The sequence below is a fragment of the Oncorhynchus mykiss genome, chromosome 1 (assembly GCF_057628025.1).
Source record: "Oncorhynchus mykiss isolate SJ-2025 chromosome 1, ASM5762802v1, whole genome shotgun sequence".
Lineage (NCBI taxonomy): Eukaryota > Metazoa > Chordata > Actinopteri > Salmoniformes > Salmonidae > Oncorhynchus > Oncorhynchus mykiss.
Window position 1 is genome coordinate 44,435,327 of NC_143022.1, and position 20,831 is coordinate 44,456,157.

At 39.6% G+C, this 20,831-nt stretch overlaps 1 protein-coding gene across 4 annotated transcripts in view; it reads right to left on the bottom strand.

Annotated features, from left to right (window-relative positions):
• The window catches only part of tspan9a (tetraspanin 9a), a 279,052-nt gene that overhangs the window by 10,760 nt on the left and 247,461 nt on the right, over positions 1-20,831 (bottom strand). For all 4 annotated transcript variants that reach the window (XM_021601781.3, XM_021601788.3, XM_090231846.1 and 1 more), the window contains 2 exons: positions 1,403-1,504; positions 866-997 (listed from right to left, as the gene is read on the bottom strand). In XM_021601781.3, the coding sequence (XP_021457456.1) occupies positions 866-997; positions 1,403-1,504 (234 nt within the window). The remainder of the gene's footprint in view (positions 1-865; positions 998-1,402; positions 1,505-20,831) is intronic.

The following is a 20,831-nucleotide window of genomic DNA, read 5'->3' on the forward strand; positions in this document are numbered from 1 at the left end:
CAAAATGCAAAGTAAGCAATGTTAGGCTACTTAAAATTAAAATGATGTTCAAAACAATACAATCCTTACCTCAACACACTTGCAAAGTAACTATTGGATAATCATTTGAAATATATACTTCTTTTAGATGCACCTTTTTGTCTGAGCAGAAAGAATCTGTGCAGTCTTCGATTGGCACTAGAAGAGCCGAGTCCAGGTTTACATCATGCCACCCTCCGTCCTTGACTTTTCCTATATAAGTCTATTTAACTCACATATGTTGTAAAAAAAAATATTTCGATATCACAAACGGAATGTGTTATAAGCAGATTTAAGAGGATTTAAAAAAAAAGAAGAACTTTTTCAAATCCTCCTACATAGCTGCATGCAGGTAAGATGTTTTGATTTCTATATATTATCAGAAAGAGCAGATTATGAGGTTACCAAAACCCTTACCATTGCCAAATAACTCTCAAAATTAAAGAGATAAGCTCTATTTCCAAATAAAACGTTTTCCAATGATAACCACTGTTCCATGCACTCCAAACATGAGCATGTGCCACAGTAACGTAAACTATTGAAAATGCTATTGTGTTCAATTTTTTTGTTGTCATATTCTGATGTTACCCAAGACCTTCATAAACACAAAAAAATATATATTTTTCCGATAGCATATTGGAAATGTATTTATTACATTGTTGGGTCATTGGGTCAAAGGGCCAGGCTTTTCTGGTGTTAAAATGCTCTTTGGTTTCCCATGCTTGTGACATTGATCACATTTGATTGTTTAATATATGACCTATAGGCCTCCAATTTATTCCAGAGGATCCACATCTCATGACAGTGACTGCCCTGTGTCCGCCTGGTGTCCAGTGTGCCCACTCACCCGTGTCCAGAACATGTTGGTGGAGTTGCGTCCGCACTCCTGGTAGTGCTCCTGGCAGCAGCGGTCGGGCACCACCTTCTCCTTGAGGGCCTCGTGCCAATCTGTGTACCCTACCACCCCACAGCACTTCCACTGCAGGACACACACACACGGAGGGGGATGGCAGAAGTTAGTGCTACCTGTCTGTGCGTCCAAAGAGTCCTTAAAACAATTCTGATAAATATGTCAGTAAGTTAGTCTATTGTAATTACGTATGTACGCTCCCTGTAAGATGCTGTCCCTTAAGATGCTGTATCTTAAGGAGCCCATAGCATATTCCAAGAAACAGTATGGATGTTCCATACCGGCTGTTCTGTTAATTCAACCATCCATGGTATTTACAGCAAAAATGGTTTCAGGCGAAGGCTTCGCTATAAATGCATTTATGCACTATCCTGAGGTGAACTTGAGTCCACATGAAAGTTAATTTGCTGTTTTACATGTGAAAGTGGATTGTTCACGAATGGTCATGATCCTAGAATGTCACATACTACAAACCTCTGCTTGGATGATGTTCCATGCGTTCCTGAGGCCTACATTGTTGTCTGTGTTGTACAGAGACAAGCCATCCTTCAGGTCCTGCTTGGCATTCTCGCTGACCTGATGACAGATCACACAACACACAAACCTTGGTTAGATAGATGGCTTCAGGTGACCTAGAAATCTGTCAGACACATTGGATTATGCCGTATATCATTTGTTGAATCTGAAGGTTTGACTTTGACGTCGCTCGATTCCCTCCACTGAGCTTACATTTAAATATGCCTTTTGGCATAGCTATTGCGTTTTCCTCCCGACCGGATCTTAACAATACGATCAGTGCTCATGTAATTTCTAATGGATATAAATATTTCATCACACGTGTTAATGAGATTATTGCATACAATCTATGCTTGGCTGTTCCAGAGCAGCCGTGTATGCCTAGAGGGCTGGGAAACTACCATGGAAGATTGAAAGCGGTGTGCAGAGATGGGAGTCATTATATGGAGAAATGACACTGTGTCTGTAAGAGGAGTGCGTGCTGGTCTTACAGGACATAAAACAGGCAATTTGTTTCATATTGAAATCTTAAAGCATAAAGCAACTGTAATGTAATGTCTGTAGAAGTACAAGATGTCCCCCCATTGACACGAATGGCACAATAACTGTGGCAACGCTGTCAGTGGAAGTTACAACCCGCTGGGCACACCACGTCATTTCAACATGGAAATGTGGGTAATATCTGGTTGAGACGTTGATCAATGAGACTTGAACCTTTATTCCCCCACAACAACAACAACAACAAAAAACATAGAAGTTTGTTGAATTCCTAATGTGTTATCTATCACTATGCTTTCAACCATCTAAAAGGACAACCAAATTCCAATGGAAAAACAATGTCTGATTTTGGATTCAGTTGTCATCTAAATGTGTTATTCCAGCGCTTTCAACCATTTAAAAGCACAACAAACAGATATTTTGTATTTATACTTTAGTTTTCTCACTGTGCTTCATCACAACCAAATGACATGTACATTGCTGTTGATATTACATTGAAAATACATATTGTAAGTGATCGATGCTGTTTGAGATTCTGCACAGATTATTATAGCAAAAGATCTCCACAGACCTGCAACCTTTCAATGCTATCTTGAACATGCACTCTTTCTATGATTAGGCCTACATTAGAAAACATTTATAATTACAGTAACCTCAAAATGTGGCTTTGGATGTGTTACTCATTTTAAGGTTGAATAAACACTGTTTTTTTAGTTTGTAAAATAACCTAACTTTAGGCTATTTACTGTCTTACAAAAGTCATATCGAATTGTGTTTGGTTACTCAACCAAATATCAACATTTAAAATCTGTTTTTTTATATGTTAAATATTAAATCATCACTGTATGTCTAATAAATCAATGTGCATTTATTTCATGAAAATAACTCCAAATATAATATTATATCATTTATTTTCATGAGCCTCCTTTAGCCATTGAAATACTGATCGTGTGGGCATGTTGATACATTTATTTACATACACAGCCATAATTGGCGGATAGGATCGTCTAGAGTCTAGAGAGCATGGGTAGGCAACTAGATTCAGCCACAGGCCGATTTTTGTCTGAGATTATGGTTGGGGGGGGCTGGAAAATGATAATAATATTTTGTAAACTGCAAATTGACAACAACTAAGCCCAAAAATATATTATATTTTAAAATAACAATAATTTCATAGCTTGACTACATTGGGACATACATTATATTTGTGGGAATATATTTACTCAATTAAAACACATTTTTTGATGAATTCCTGTTGATTTTTCAGTCATTTTTGATACAAAAATACAAAACAAATACAGGGGGGGGGGGAAATAATCATGTTTTTGACTGCACTGACGCTTTAAGGGGAATGTATTGAATGCTTGGATAGTTTCATCTGAGCCAATGGCTTAATCCTATTCTTTAAATGACTACTTAGGGATTTTGGTAATTAGGCCCTTTATCGACTTCCCCAGAGTCAGAGGAACTTGTGGATATAATTTTTACGTCTCTGCATGTAGTTTGCTAACTAGCGCTAGTGTAATTGATAACTTGCATTAGCACAATGCCTGGAAGTCTATGAGTATCTGCTAACGCTAGTTAGTTTTGGCTTGCGAAACTACCTCCAACTTCCTTCATACTGGACACAGAGATAAACATGGTATCCATGAGTTCATCTGACTCTGGGGAAGTAAGTAGATAAAGGGCCTCTGCCAAAATCACAAAACTTGTTTTTTTTTTTGTTTAGTTAGAGACGTGAATCAAACATATAATTTGTTAACTTGTCAACAAGTTAATAGGCTATTTACTGCATTTCAAAAGTGATCTAGATTTGTGTTTTGTTGTCAATGCAACAAAATATCAACATTTGAAGGAGATGTATATTTTGTTCCACTGACTTAGTCTGGCTTTAATTCCATTTTGTCTACAAATTAATAATTGATATGCTGGATTCAAGTCTCAACCAAGTTAAAGAATATGACTAAATCAAATCAAACTTTATTTAAAGGGCATCTGGTGATATTTAGTTGACAACCAAACACAATTCAATATCCAGTTTGTCTACAAATGAGTAACTGATATGTTGGATTCACGTCTTCATCTCAGAATCAAAGTTAAAGAATAGGATTAAATCGAAACAAGTCAAACTTGATTTAGTCCTATTCTTTAACTTAGATTTTTGGTTCAGATGGGGACGCGAATCCAACATTTGAATTATTAACCTGAAGATGAAATGAGAAATGAACCAAAGGTTGAAACCCTAGGACACATATTGTCTGTTTTTAGTTGAACCCTGGGTTGAATTGAAACAACAGCTGTTGATGACTTTGCAAATGTGATATACGCCTAAATAGTATCATTGATGAGACAGTATATGACTTATAAAACATGGTTACATTTTATTTGCTCTGTTATACCTACCCTTTGGAATGACTTCAATAGCGACAGTGAGATCTCTCAATAATCATTCTCACGATAGCACACTGGCAGTGGCGATTTTAGCATGTAAATCTTGGTGGGGCAAACAAACACAAACATTTCCAGCATGCATGCCAGCAAAGTCACTACACAACACAAAACTAAACAAATACCTTAATTGCACTATAACGGTAACAAAGGGTGCCCACAAACTGTTAGGGCCTGCATAAAGCTGTCCCAACAGCAGAGTCCCAACACCTTAACACTGCTACACCTGGCTATCAGTGGAGCCTTGTCTGGCAGCGAAACAGTTAATTCAGCCTCATTTACTGCCTTTTAAAAAACATAGCAGATATGGCTGACTTGCTTAAACAAATGTGGTTTCTACTGGCAATTGAGATGGACAAGCTATGGCATAAGGGGACGACAAGCGGATAAGAGGCAATCCGTAATTTCGATTAAGACATTAATGAGCGAGCTAGGACGGAAAAAGTCAATATATCTATTTGTTCAGCACTTTTGAAATGTACAGCAACAGAATTCAGAACAAGGGCTGTTCTTACAGTATTCTCCCTGTACACCAAGTCAGAACTGTAGGATAAATAAAGGGGGCATATAAGCAGACAATGAAAGCTCTTACAATATTAGATGATTACAGGGTCAACTAGAGAACATTGCCAACCCCTATGCTCCGTAGTCCGCTGGCAGCCCCACCACCACATAAAGCACTGAGCTAGGCTGAAACACCTGCATTTTGTAGCTGCCTTACTCAAGAAAACAAAAAAGAGACCAGGTTTGTATGGAGGCTTTATTTAACTCAATGATTTTTAAAATTGATTTTACCCTGTTTGCAAACTGATATGTGACACGTATTAATGCAAAATTAACACAAACAGGAAACCCCCCCCCAAAAAAATGTATTTGTTATTTTTTTGCTAAAAATGTAGGGCTGAAAACAGGTGGGGCTCTGCCCTGAATGACGGGTCGCCACTGCACATTGGCAGTGACAAATATCAAAGCTGGGCTTGGTTAAAACCCCGGATTTGAGACTAAATGGATAGCTGTAGATAAATCAACTCTGCAGCAGGAGGTGCTGCCCAGCCTGTTGTTTTTTCAGATAGTGGATACAACGTTGAAGACCTGACATTGTTTCAAAGGTAAAAATTCAACATAATTTATACAAGGGTTGTCTATGTTGAAAATTGGTTACCATAATGACATAATCCTGCGGTTAACCCATAAAATAACAGTTTACGTTGATTCCTTTTTGCAAATCCAATGTATTTTCCACCTAGATTCCACGTCACAATATTGAAACAACGTTGATTTGACCAGTTTGTGCCCATTGGGAAGGAGATGCAGTATGCCTGTCCTCACTAATCTACACTCTTAGATGAAACACTAACAGACTGACTGGGGAGAAGTTGAACATTGTTATTATAGAGGGGCTTGCTGTATAGCAAGAGGGGATAATTATTATGGTTCAGGCATCAAAATACACTTCTGGCTCGACAGGAATTGAGCAGCTGGAGAATAACACTTATAATGACACTCGGGTCTTGCTGAGGACATTCAAATATCAGATTCCCCTTTTGAAAGACCAGAAGAAGCCCTCTTATATTCAGTGTCACAGTGAGCGAAACACAGCAAAACTTTTGAACTTGTTTTTCTTGAGAGGTGATTCGTTATCGGTCTGGAAAAAACCCACAGAATTTCTCTACCATAAAGGGTGTAAATAAACTATTTGCTGAATTAATCTTAAAAGAGGAATTCACTTTTTCAGGATAATTATAATTTCACAAAAAAAGGCTAAGTAATTATTCATTATTCATAACCCACTTAAATTCTCCCAAACTTTTTAAGTAAAATTTGCATCATTTCAAATCATCATTTTTTTCTCCCAAAGTGGAGCAGTATATCTGTATTGTTCCTCATCAGCGTGAAGGCATCGTCATATCTGTCAATGTGCAGGGAAATGAGATGAAGAGCACCATAATCTATCTCTGCCTCTCTCAGTCCCATCTCCATCTCTCCTCTCCTCCACGAGTCTCTCTCTCTCCTCATTACTCCTCCCCACAGCCACACAATCACAGGAGAGAACAGGGGACCAGTCATCTTCTGAGCCCAAAAGCCCATTTTCTTTCTTTCCACCCTCCCTCCAACGTACGCGTGAGAGTCTTCGATATGTCTTGAAATGCAACATAATGATCTAGTTTTTACCACCGCTAACGAGAGGCATAGAAATGACTATGAAACAAACGACAGGCTTGATCTCTCACTGCTTTGACCTATTTTTCTCCCTTTGCGGCAGAAATGGATACAAACACTTCTTTTGTGTGAGATAGTTCTCATAACATGCTCGAATCAAGTAAGTCTATGCAGATGGCAAAATTGTTCTCTGATAGCAAAACTATGCCGTTCTTAGAGAAAACTGTCACTCATCACTCATTAACTTTCCTCAGAACCTGTCAAAATGCATCAACAGAATATCTCAAAGAGATATATTGACAGAGTGTAAAATCTCTCTCATTATGGAGCATGCTGCTGGCTTCATTTGAGCTGCAGAATCGGATGGGAGAGACGCCAGCCGTTGCCCTGATCCTGTCCACATTCTGATTGTGCCCACATTTGTCGACAGGTGTAGACAATCAAAAGACACATTGTGATCTGATTGGGATTAGATCTTCCTGACGACCCCCGGAGTTAGTCGAAGACGCATCTTGTACGGATATCCTTGAAGTGTAAACAAATCCGGATAAGGAAAGCATATGGTAAACGTCACGGTTGTATCGCCCTGACAAAAATGACACCGGCCAGTTGAATTAGATCATGGTCTTCATTAGAAACCGATGGATCAGACGCCACAGTCCAATACCATGTCCAGCTCTGAATAACATGGGGCATATAGAAATAAATATATTTCTGAAGAGATATCATCCCGAATGAGAGAAAGTGTTCTACAGTTCCCATGTCCAATGCCAGCGCAAAATCTAATATTTGAAAACATTGTAGGCTACAGAAAGGCCAAGGATTTTACTAGCAGAATCTAAACTGAACTATGTATTGGGGATGCATGCAGGGACGGACTATGATGGAGTTGCAGTAGAAGAGCTCAGTGCATGGCCAAGTATAGTGTGTAGTTGACTGATTTTTCACCTGTACCTTTAGATCTAGCCAGAATGTACGGTGGGCGGGTGGTGAATAGTCTATTCCAGTTAGTGTTATACAGTGCCTTGCGAAAGTATTCGGCCCCCTTGAACTTTGCGACCTTTTGCCACATTTCAGGCTTCAAACATAAAGATATAAAGCTGTATTTTTTTGTAAAGAATCAACAACAAGTGGGACACAATCATGAAGTGGAACGACATTTATTGGATATTTCAAACTTTTTTAACAAATCAAAAACTGAAAAATTGGGCGTGCAAAATTATTCAGCCCCCTTAAGTTAATACTTTGTAGCGCCACCTTTTGCTGCGATTACAGCTGTAAGTCGCTTGGGGTATGTCTCTATCAGTTTTGCACATCGAGAGACTGACATTTTTTCCCATTCCTCCTTGCAAAACAGCTCGAGCTCAGTGAGGTTGGATGGAGAGCATTTGTGAACAGCAGTTTTCAGTTCTTTCCACAGATTCTCGATTGGATTCAGGTCTGGACTTTGACTTGGCCATTCTAACACCTGGATATGTTTATTTTTGAACCATTCCATTGTAGATTTTGCTTTATGTTTTGGATCATTGTCTTGTTGGAAGACAAATCTCCGTCCCAGTCTCAGGTCTTTTGCAGACTCCATCAGGTTTTCTTCCAGAATGGTCCTGTATTTGGCTCCATCCATCTTCCCATCAATTTTAACCATCTTCCCTGTCCCTGCTGAAGAAAAGCAGGCCCAAACCATGATGCTGCCACCACCATGTTTGACAGTGTGGATGGTGTGTTCAGGGTGATGTGCTGTGTTGCTTTTACGCCAAACATAACGTTCAAAAAAATTGAACAAAAAGTTCAATTTTGGTTTCATTTGACCAGAGCACCTTCTTCCACATGTTTGGTGTGTCTCCCAGGTGGCTTGTGGCAAACTTTAAACAAGACTTTTTATGGATATCTTTAAGAAATGGCTTTCTTCTTGCCACTCTTCCATAAAGGCCAGATTTGTGCAATATACGACTGATTGTTGTCCTATGGACAGAGTCTCCCACCTCAGCTGTAGATCTCTGCAGTTCATCCAGAGTGATCATGGGCCTCTTGGCTGCATCTCTGATCAGTCTTCTCCTTGTATGAGCTGAAAGTTTAGAGGGACGGCCAGGTCTTGGTAGATTTGCAGTGGTCTGATACTCCTTCCATTTCAATATTATCGCTTGCACAGTGCTCCTTGGGATGTTTAAAGCTTGGGAAATCTTTTTGTATCCAAATCCGGCTTTAAACTTCTTCACAACAGTATCTCGGACCTGCCTGGTGTGTTCCTTGTTCTTCATGATGCTCTCTGCGCTTTTAACGGACCTCTGAGACTATCACAGAGCAGGTGCATTTATACGGAGACTTGATTACACACAGGTGGATTGTATTTATCATCATTAGTCATTTAGGTCAACATTTTATCATTCAGAGATCCTCACTGAACTTCAGGAGAGAGTTTGCTGCACTGAAAGTAAAGGGGCTGAATAATTTTGCACGCCCAATTTTTCAGTTTTTGATTTGTTAAAAAAGTTTGAAATATCCAATAAATGTCGTTCCACTTCATGATTGTGTCCCGCTTGTTGTTGATTCTTCACAAAAAAATACAGTTTTATATCTTTATGTTTGAAGCCTGAAATGTGGCAAAAGGTCGCAAAGTTCAAGGGGGCCGAATACTTTCGCAAGGCACTGTAGTTCCAGTATTATAATACAATCCTCAATTTTATTCTATTCTATTCTCTGAATCTTTGAGCATTTTCCAGCTATCAAAAAAGTGCAGAAGATGTGCAAACAGGCGCATAGCTTCCTGTAAGCACAAGAAAGAACACTCACTGTCCAATATAATGTAGGCTTCAATACGAAGGACTCTTTAGGCTACTTCTAGATTGACACTTTATTAATTTATAAAGCCATGTGCTTTACATGCTCCTTTGCAGTTTTTATCGATTGACACTTTTATTCCTGCATTTTCATAATTTTACCATGCGTCTTGCTATAGGTTATCGTCAAGGTTCCGTTAGCAACTTATCAGTCACTGATCAATGATTTGGAGGAAACTAAACCACGGTCATTCTCCCAGCATGTCACTCTTTCCCCTTTGGTACCGTTTAGGCCTATAGCCTACTAAAGTATATTTACAGTACAATATTTCAATATAAAGACAACGTCATCCATGCGTAAAGAACAACCCTGTCTCGACCTGTTTGAATAATGCGTTGTGCCATTCAGGAGATGCACTTTGTAGCCTACTCTGTAACTTAACCTGTTTCTATTTTTACTGTGTGTATTAGGGCTCCCGGGTGGCGCTGCATCTCTAAGGCACTGCATCTCAGTGATAGAGGCGTCACTACAGACCCTGGTTCGATCCCGGGCTGTATCACAACTGGCAGTGATCTGGAGTCCCATAGGGCGGCGCACAATTGGCACAGCGTTGTCCGGGTTAGGGGAGGGTTTGGCCGTCATTGTAAAATAAGAATTTGTTCTAAACTGACTTGCCTAGTTAAATAAAGGTAAAATAAAATAAATAAATGGCTAATTTAGGAAAGGGATCATTTTAGCTAGCTAGCCACTGGAGGACAACAACAACAAGATTCAACAATTCAAGTTGTTTCTGTCAATGACGTATTTCTCTTGATGCCATGAGAGTGAAGCCAAATCCAAACTGCATCCCGCTGACACTTTTTTTGGTGCGCCAGGACCAGTTGAGCTCACTCAGTTTATCTCAACGCTGATTGGGTATTATTGTATGCTTTTTTTAATCAAGGGAGGCCAAATGCTTCCTGGCTTCCCTTCCATTCAATGCTACAATGTCACTCTCTTTTTGACCAGACCGCATCAGATAGATGGCCAGCAAATACAGAGACAGAGGGGTGCTGTTTCGCTCGCTCGGATGCTTTCTCCGGTGAGTTACATTCAGCCTTACAAAATTGAAGGGAAATTCTGAAAACACAGGGTACATTTTTTGAGGAAGCCTGCCTTCCCTTGGCAACCATGAATACACGCCACTACTGCTGTCAGAATGGGGCCCTGGGCCAGTGTGAGAGGGAGGAGCACTAACACCCCCTGCCTACTAATGACCTACAGACCTGAGGGGGATGTCTGGCTACTCTGACTCCTTTGTCATGGAACACCATGCTTCTCCTCTGTGATGGAACAATGACTTTCTCTCTCTGGGACTTGGGTCACGATGGCCACGTGAATGCAAGCAGATGTCAGAATACATTCTTAGTATCAATGCTTTATAAGTAGAATATAATGTTTGAAAAAAATAAAATAATAATATACGAACAGCAATGTCACAGGGTGTCACAGGATGACAGACAGGAAGGACACAAGATCAGTTGGATAACAAAGCAAGAGCTCTATCATGTAGGAACTGTCTTCCTTTACGTGCAATCATGAGTCTAAATACAAAATCTGGACTGAATCTGACTATTGGTTCTGACAATGATTGCAGATGATTTTGAGCATTAGCGTTACATACAGGGCTTTCACTACTGTAAGAGCATCTGCTAAATGACTAAAGTGTAAAAATGTAAATGTAGTCATACCCCTTGACTTATTCCACATTTTGTTGTGTTACAGCCTGAATTCAATATTGATTAAAAACATTTTTCTCACCCATCTACACACAATGCCCCATAATGACAAAGTGAAAACATATTTTTAGAAATGTTTGCACATTTATTGAAGATGAAATACACATATCTTATTTACATTAGTATTCACACCCCTGAGTCAATACATGTTATTTAAAATACCCTTGACAGTGTTTACAGCTGGTCTTTCTGAGTAAGTCTCTAAGAGCTTTGTACACCTGGATTGTACAATATTTGCCCATTATTCTTTAAATAATTCTTCAAGCTCTGTAAAATTGGTTGTTGATCATTACTAGACAACCATAGTCTTGCCATAGATTTTCCAGCAGATCTAAGTCAAACTGTCACTCGGCCACTCATGAACTCCAGTGTAAATTTGGCCTTTTTTAAGTTATGTTTTAAGTTATTGTCTTGCTGAAAGGTGAATTAATCTCCGGTGTCTGATGGAAAGCAGACTGAACCAGGTTTTCCACTAGGATTTTGCCTCTGCTTAGCTATATTCTGTTTATATATATATATATATATATATATATATATATATATATATATATATATATATATATATATATATATATATATGTATATAGAAAAACTCCCTAGTTTAGAGATGTACCATGGGCCTACACACTGAATTTGGAGGACAATCTATCCTGAAGGACTTTATGGGTCCTTGAGGCAAATGTGTGCAGCATGAAGTCTCTAGGTCAAATGGGGAGGTGGATATGAGGGTTTAAGAGAGACTGCTGATAACGGCGCCACCTATAAGCCAATCGGTGCCATTCTTTTTGACCAAGTTACTCATGGCCTCATGTTACTCATGGCCTCTAAGTTACCAATCTCTGTTTTAGTTATTTGACCATTTCAAGGGGGGAAAAATCTAAGACTAACAATATGTTTCACAGCTTCGCTGTGAACCCTCTACGAGTCCCTAAGTAGGTGGATCACTTGAGAGCACATTGCCTGACATGTTTACACACCTGAAGTGACATGTTCACATGCCATGCTTTTCTCATTTGTGGTGCAGGAAATTACAGCCCCAGCATTGACTTATTTGTAGAAAAGATAGCTCCCACACACACAACATCACCCTTTTCAAGTAATTTCACCAGATGGTAATTGAAAACAAGAATTAAAAACTCTAAATGACATAGCTCGCTAAACCTGGACAAATGAGGTTACATTAAGATAAAAAGAGCTACAAAAATAGCTTACAACAGCTTTTTATGTATTTACCACACATCTTACAGCTTACTGTGGCCTTGAGGTGCCTTAATGCTTACTGAGGGAGAACTGTGATCAGACAACATTTCTTAGAGCTCCACACTTTCAAATCCCCACTGTCAAATCCTACCGTAATCCCTTCAACCTGTTTCTCCTGACCTGCTCCTGTAGCATATGCTCTATCTACAGGTCACTGAACACTCCGCTACCTGGCCAGGGCTGCTATGGAGCACACCTGGGTTCAAATACCATTCATAATTTTTTAAATACTTTTAGCATTTGCTCTAGCCTGCCATTAATTGCCAGATGGTTTTGCCCTTTTGCTACTATTCGATTGGTTCCATTGAGACAGGCAAGATCAATCAAGCCCAGATAAAGCATTTGAAAATTATTTCAAATAGTGTTTGAACCCAGGTCTGCTACTGAGACACAGCTACACCACCTGGGACACTCTAGGACAGAGACAGACCGATGCCCATGCTAAGAGCTGACACAGCTACACCACCTGGGACACTCTAGGACACAGACAGACAGGCATGGGTGCCCATGCTAAGAGCTGGCACAACAACACTCAGCCAGGCTGGGTCCTCCATCGTATCAGTCACATGGGTTGAATTGGGACTGAGCGTCCCCTTTCCAGTGCTTACTTGTCACCAGATTGGGTCCTACTGTATGTTTGGAACCTGTCTCAGTGCATCACCCAGTGTCCTTTCCCAGTCCTCACATACAGTAAGACAATCAGCCAGGCTGTGCCCCATCCCATATCGGTCACATAGTTTGGAAATGGTCCCAGGGCCCCGCCCTCACCAGTCCACATAAAATACCTCCTAACGCTAATGCTAATGGCTATGCTAGCCAGCCAGCCGGATGAAGGTGTAATCCAGGTAACCATGAATTAACTATTTAGTAGTCTTATGGCTATTTAGCAGTCTAATGGTTTGGGGTAAGAAACGGCCTCAGAGCCTGTTGGTGCTCTGGTACTGTTTGCCGGACGCCATCAGTGGTAACAGTCTATAGCTTGGGTGGCTGGATTCTTTGGCAATTTTTCGGGCCTTCCTCTGGCACCACCTGATATAGAGGTCCTGGATGGCAGGGAGTTCACCCCCAGTGATATACCCTCTGTAGAAGTTTGCGATCAAGGATGGTGCAATTTCCATACCAAGAAGTGATGCAGCCAGTCAAGATGCTTTCGATGGTGCAGCTGTAGAACCTTGCCAAATCCTTTTAGGGAGGGCGGTTGGCACTATTTTTCGTAAAAAAAGGAACTACTGCTGCAATTATACATTTGAAATTTGTAATAGAAATATATATATTTTAAAGTAGCTCACCCAGAATGAGGTCACAGCGCTAAAGATGGATGGGTGTAATCTGGTCTCTGGCCTTGCCATCTACTGTAGTCAGATAGTGGGTCATTGCAGGGCCAGTAGAGATGAAGCCTGTGATTGCTTATACTGTTATAGAGCACTGCTTATAGAGCACTCTGCAGTGGAAAGAGGCGTACCTGTGTCTCTGCCATACCTGGAGGCAAGACTTCCACTGCAGAGCAACCATGGGAGGAGGGGAAGTTATTAGCCTGAAATCCAAACTGATATGCTATGTTTCACTGGTGAAATGTAGCAAATCAGTTAGATTCCAGGCTAGAAAGGTACTCCAGTAAATTGACATATTCATGAACATTAGAGCATAATCACACATGATTTGAAGACGAAATCTCAATTTTGGAGCCTCTATTAATAGACTGCCAAATGCTGCCAAAGTGTCTGTATGTCTGTGATTTCCAGATCAAATAGCCTTGGTAAATTAACGATTCCATCTTTTGGGGATGTGGAGAGCCTAACACGGCATACTATATTTAGTCTCTCTCTCTCTCTCTCTCTCTCTCTCTCTATATATATATATATATATATATAAATGAGAGAGAGAGAGAGGAAGAAGGAGAGAGAGAGAGCGCGGAAGCGCAAGAGCAATATGTTCAGGGCCTGATCTCCATTCAATTCTCAGATACAGTAGCCTTCAGGTATGGGGTTAATGCCACAAATGAAATTATAATTGAATTCCCTCTCCCGGTAAATTCAATTGAATTCAATTACAATTTTAGCTAAGTCTTTGAATTCAGAGATAATTATATTTGTCTCAATTCCAATGTTAGATAAAACAAAAAAAAACATGTTTTAAGTGAGAAAAGGTATTTGTCTGAAGCTGAAAAGGGAACTCACATGAACACCACAATGCCTATTCCACCCATGCCCTACCAAGGTTTTCCAGCACACAGCTTTGACCTATTACAGTAGCTATGTTGTTATTGACCTTCAAACATGTGTAGGCAGGCTGCTTAGGATTCAAAACTAAATACAAGTACAAACATAACATTAAGCAACACATTATTTTGACAGTGATAATAAACTGTCCCTCGATAAGCACAGCAATTGATAAAACAGGACCATGTTTGAAACACAAGTAGTTCTGAGCTTATGTCAATATTACTCAGGTAAGCTAACAGCTACAGAAATCAGGAATGCAGACAGGCTTGATCTACAGTATCTGAGCTAATGTGTCCAACATACCTGTTGTTATTCTGGGCACCTACTGACCAAAAAAGGATATTATTATGATTCTTTTTTTCAATAACATGTTTTGCTAAAATAAAGGTTTAAGAAAAGACAGGCATAGACCACATAACTACAAGACAAAACAGCTCAATCAAGCCAGATGGCTTGCTTTCATTTAATTAAAAGCATGAGAAGGTAACGTAATGGGATAATGTTTTACTGTGGTGTGTGAAGAATCCAATACTTTACATTGCATGCGGTACAAATCACATTATTGTGGAAGCACCTCCTCTAAGAGCCTGAATTAGGCTGTTTGAGAAGGTTTGAATCCTAAGCAGCCTGCCTACACATAGTTTGAAGTACAATAACAACATAGCTACTGTAGTAGGTCAAAGCTGTGTGCTGGAAAACCTTGGTAGAGCATGGGTGGAAAAGGCATTGTGGTGCTCATGTGAATTTCCTTTATTTTCCGGCTTCAGACCAATGCCAATTATCACTTACAATTCAGTTTTTCATTATTCATTTCCATGGTTTTTACACCGTAAAGTGATTATGCAACATTAATTATGCAACCTTATAATACATGCTCTCCTTGTGAACCCTCACAATATTGATTTTATTTATAGACAAGATTCCAGCTCATAATCCTACTGAAGAATTGTCAAGAGCAAGGAAGCAAAGCCTAAAGAAAATATTTACTATGCGATTAAACAATGTAGCTGGCTAGATGACTATAGGAGCGCAAAATATGGATTCATTGTTTTCAATGGAAGGGTTCTTAAAAGTTCTCTCTCGCTAAGGCGAGCTGTTACCGTGAATATATCATAGTCATCCTCCTCGGTGTGTCAAATGCAAGCTGATTTGGAGGAAGTCCATCTGAATGTTCCCTGGGACAACGGTGGTCTACTCTGACATCATGCAGTGAGATGTTCCAGTGGGAGGAGGACATCAACAAGCGCATAGAGATTGTCTAGTGTTCTGTCAACCAGCTGGTGTTTGCATTTCTCTGTGACAGGCACATGCCCACACAATCTGACACTTTGCCATAAAATCACTGTGTCCCTGGGTAGTCCCGTAGGGCAGGGTTTCCCAAACTCGGTCCTACATCATTATACTGAGACCGTGTCAAATGTTAAAAGGATGTATTTGGATGCTTTTGTTCATGTCTTTCGCATCCCCTGATACTGCACAATGAGCAAAGAGGAAGTGAATCGCAGCTGGGGTAAGTTTGTCAAAAACAAGACAAATCACACAAAGAAAAGTGTCGGACCCTTCTATAACATGCCTTTTACAAACAATTGAGATTTACTTCAGAAATAGGACAATTATCCTTTAAATAACCGCATGTCCTTTGTAACTATACCAAATGTAACATATCATACTGATATCAGGGTCCTGGATTTGCATGTACTATGTTACATCTAGTCTATGAGACCAGGCTGGCACACAGCAAGTCACGTAAGCAAGCAATGATCCTGATGTTGTTTTAACCTGGTCCAGCGTGTGGAGCCCCTGACTACATTTTACTTCTGGAATGCCGATTTCAGATTGTCTGTGAACACACTGAAAAGGAATTTGACACTGTGTTGATCAGTCGGCACTCATTTGTACTATAAATGTTAAGACGGCAGGAGAGGGAGTTTATGCCGAAGCTGGAATTTATTCTACAGGTGTTTTAAACAGCGACGCTGTCAGTCTAAGCATGCACAACTGAGGTTCTGTTTACACGTACGTTTGGGGTTCAACCATTTACTATATGTGGTTCAACATAGCTAAATTATTGTTTCTTAACAAAGCAATTTGTTTTCTTAGCTTTGGTTTTTATAGTGGTCTTGGTTGTTCTTAGCCGAGGAAATGTAGCGTAGTTAACTGCAGGGTTTGCCCTGTCTGAAATCTGTCTACCTCGTCTTGATGTTACCATAGCTTGGTCTGTGCAATGCAAATTAACCTGATTAGCATGGCAGTTTCCCAAAGATTGATGAGTTCAAACTTAATGTAACTAACTAGAAAGTATTATATATTGTGGTGCATGAACTGGCCATACAAGTTAGCTAACACTACACTCTTAAATTGGCTAAGGTTACTTAGCTAGCTAAAGTGAATTGGCTATCATAGCAGCCAAGGACGTCCGCTAGATTATTTTGTGCATATTTGTTTGTGCTCCGATTACACGCAAGTGTCTAGATCAGCAGTTTACACATGATGACTTTTGCCTTGTATGGAAAAACTTATTTGGCAAAATATCATTTGTTGCTTGTTGGTTAGCTACCTAGCCAACGTTAGCTCTTATCTGTTGGGTATACCGTTAAGTTAGTTAGATACTTAGCTAATCAAAATATCAGTTTGCATTTATTGATTAACGTCAGCTAGCTATTTACAGTAGCCTAGGTTTGTTCGCATAAACGTCTTGTGACTGGTAGCATGATGCAAGCAGCTGTGTTGTTGCCGAGCAACCAACCAGGAGTTAGAACTCTTGAGTTACGGCTGAAAAAGCTACAAAAAGGTATCACATCGTTGTTTCTTAACCAGTTAGAGCTCTAGGGGCGCTATTTCATTTTTGGATAAAAAACGTTCCCGTTTTAAGCGCGATATTTTGTCACGAAAAGATGCTCGACTATGCATATTTGTTTTGGAAAGAAAACACTCTGAAGTTTCAGAATCTGCAAAGATTTTGTCTGTAAGTGCCCCAGAACTCATTCTACAGGCGAAACCAAGATGATGCATCACCCAGGAATTAGCAGAATTTCTGAAGCTCTGTTTTCCATTCTCTCCTTATATGGCTGTGATTGCGCAACGAATGAGCCTACACTTTCTGTCGTTCGCCCAAGGTCTTAGCAGCATTGTGACGTATTTGTAGGCATATCATTGGAAGATTGGCCATAAGAGACTACATTTTCCAGAGGTCCGCCCGGTGTCCTTTGTCTAAATTTGTGCGTAATCTTCAGGTGCAGGCATTTTCTCCTGGGATTCAGGAGAGAAACCATGTTTCCAAGAACGATGTATCAATGAAGAGATATGTGAAAAACACCTTGAGGATTGATTCTAAACAACGTCTGCCATGTTTTCAGTCGATATTATGGAGTTAATTTGGAAAAAAGTTTGCGTTTTGAGGACTGAATTTATGGATTTTTTTTGGTAGCCAAATGTGATGTATAAAACGGAGCTATTTCTAATACACAAGGAATCTTTTTGGAAAAACTGAGCATCTGCTATCTAACTGAGAGTATCCTCATTGAAAACATCAGAAGTTCTTCAAAGGTAAATGATTTTATTTGAAGGCTTTTATGTTTTTGTTAATGTTGCGTGCTGGATGCTAACGCTAATGCTAACGCTAAATGCTAACGCGAAATGCTAACTCTAGCTAGCTACTTTTACACAAATGATTGTTTTCCTATGGTTGAGAAGCATATTTTGAAAATCTGAGATGACAGTGTTGTTTACAAAAGGCTAAGCTTGAGAGATGGCATATTTATTTCATTTCATTTGCGATTTTCATAAATAGTTAACGTTGTGTTATGCTAATGAGCTTGCTGATAGATTTACACAATCCTGGATACAGGGGTTTTTTCATAGCTAAACGTGACGCAGAAAACGGAGCGATTTGTCCTAAACAAATAATCTTTCAGGAAAAACTGAACATTTGCTATCTGAGAGTCTCCTCAATGAAAACATCTGAAGTTCTTCAAAGGTAAATGATTTTTTTGAATGCTTTTCTGTTTTTTTGTGTAAATGTTGCCAGCTGAATGCTAATGCTAAATGCTACGTTAGCCATCAATACTGTTACACAAATGATTGTTTTGCAATGGTTGAGAAGCATATTTTGAAAATCTGAGATGACAGTGTTGTTAACAAAAGGCTAAGCTTGAGAGCTAGCATATTTATTTCATTTGATTTGCGATTTTCATGAATAGTTAACGTTGCGTTATGGTAATGAGCTTGAGTCTGTATTCACGAACCCGGATCCGGGATGGGGAGATCAGAAAGGTTAACAGACGGAAATGTGCACGTGAGAACGATACATTATACATGTAATAAAAACTGTTGCACCTACAAACTTAGTTAATACTGCATTTTTTAAGACCAGTGGTAACTTTATGGACGCTGTCTCGTTTTAATCCGACGTTTCGAATTTGAGCCAGGTAGACCCTAACGACCCTGTTAACCTTTTCACGTTTGAGTTCCAAATGTCTCTAACGGTCGCCAGAGTGTGAGTTTTTATGCACGTGACGTAAGAGTACACTCACTGTTCAAAAATGTGATTGTTACGCAACAGGACAGTTAACCCACGCTGCCACCAAACCAAGGCACGCTGTCTGCTAATTATCTATAGGCTATGTTTCAATTTGTCAATTTCAAATTATTTTCTAACAAGTTTTATTTTCGAACAGTTTGAATTGAGGTGTGTTCAGCCTCCTCATTAATTCACATAAGAAGTAGCCCATTTCACTGTTGGGGTCAATTTATGTTTGAGGCTTTACTTCTCTCTTCGACTAGAGCCAAAACACGTCCCCAGTATTTCCCCAGATTTAGTATGCAGACATTAACGCATCTATAGTCAGAACAGGCCTTCCACAAACTTTCCCCCCTGCCACATTTTCTGGCTGGCAACCGCATTGCCTTCATTATTTTTTCTTACAAATAATAACATTGGATATGTGTGCGTTCCTCTCAAAGTAAGTGCCTTATTTTCTGTATATAGTGTTGTCGTTTCTACTGTAGAATATCATATGTACAGTATGTATGGAGCATAATGTATTTACTGTTTTATTCACATTTTCAAGTTCTGGTGATAAATCATGCATTCCGATTATTGCATAGATTGTAATGGACACATGTGTAAAATACTTTTTTACTGATTAAGATGAGCTAATGCTAAGCTATTTACCAGCTATGTGTGGCGCCATGTTTATTGACACCATACAGTGCATTCTGGTTGTCAAATAAGCATCTGTCAGGCCAAAGATGTTGTAACAAAATGAGGTGAAGGGGTGGTTCACTCGACTGACTTATGGTGTTTTCAAGACAACAGGATCTCTGAAAAATCAAATCATGACATCGGTGATCTTCAGGTTGGAAAATTGGAGTTCCCAAGTTGGAATTCCGAGTTGGACAAATGTTCAAAGCAAGTTCCCAGTTGTCTTGAACGCACTGAAGTCGGGAGTTGGAGATCCGAGTTCCCAGTTGTTTTGAATGCGGCATCAGACTATGGTACCTCAGGGTTGCCTGCTCAGACCCCTTTCCAGGGGTTTTATTTTTATTTAGCTTTTAAATACTATGATGCCCCCCATCATAGTAATATTTCCTGCATCATATCTCCCCCAATATATCTTCCCCCATGGATTTGAAAACCCTCTACAAATGAAATGAACTCCCCCACAAACCCCCCTAAAATGGTTTCTTCCATATCGGGCAACCCTGTTTAGCTTTGGCGCCACGGTTAGGCTAGGCAGTAGGATTGCATTTGGGGGGATCTGTGAGGTAATCATTTTATTAACTTTGTGATTTGTCAAAAACTGTGAACGACTTGTCAAGTCATGTGCTCCGGTTCTTGTATACAGTGTAACGAGTACATTGAAGATTTGGAAATATACTGAAAATTGGCCAAACTAAATTAATATTTTTCAGGCAATGACCTTGACTTTGACTTTGTTTATTTCTGTCTTATAGTGAATTCTGGGATTAGTTTTTGCTTGCCAAACATAAACAAACATGGCTACCATCACAAAGAATGTAACTGCTGTTACATCTCTTTTCTAAACAATGCTAACTTTCTCCCTTGTTCACAATGTACCACATCTCTGGTGAGCACAAGTCTAGCGGTTAGGTCGCTAACTTATGTTTTGTTTTTTGTCAGCGCAACCAATTATTTAGACTGGTTAATGGAATGAGTTTGGCTGCGGATGTGTTCCGTGTGATGCTTGGATGATGAGGTTCACATTTATCTTTTACAATAAA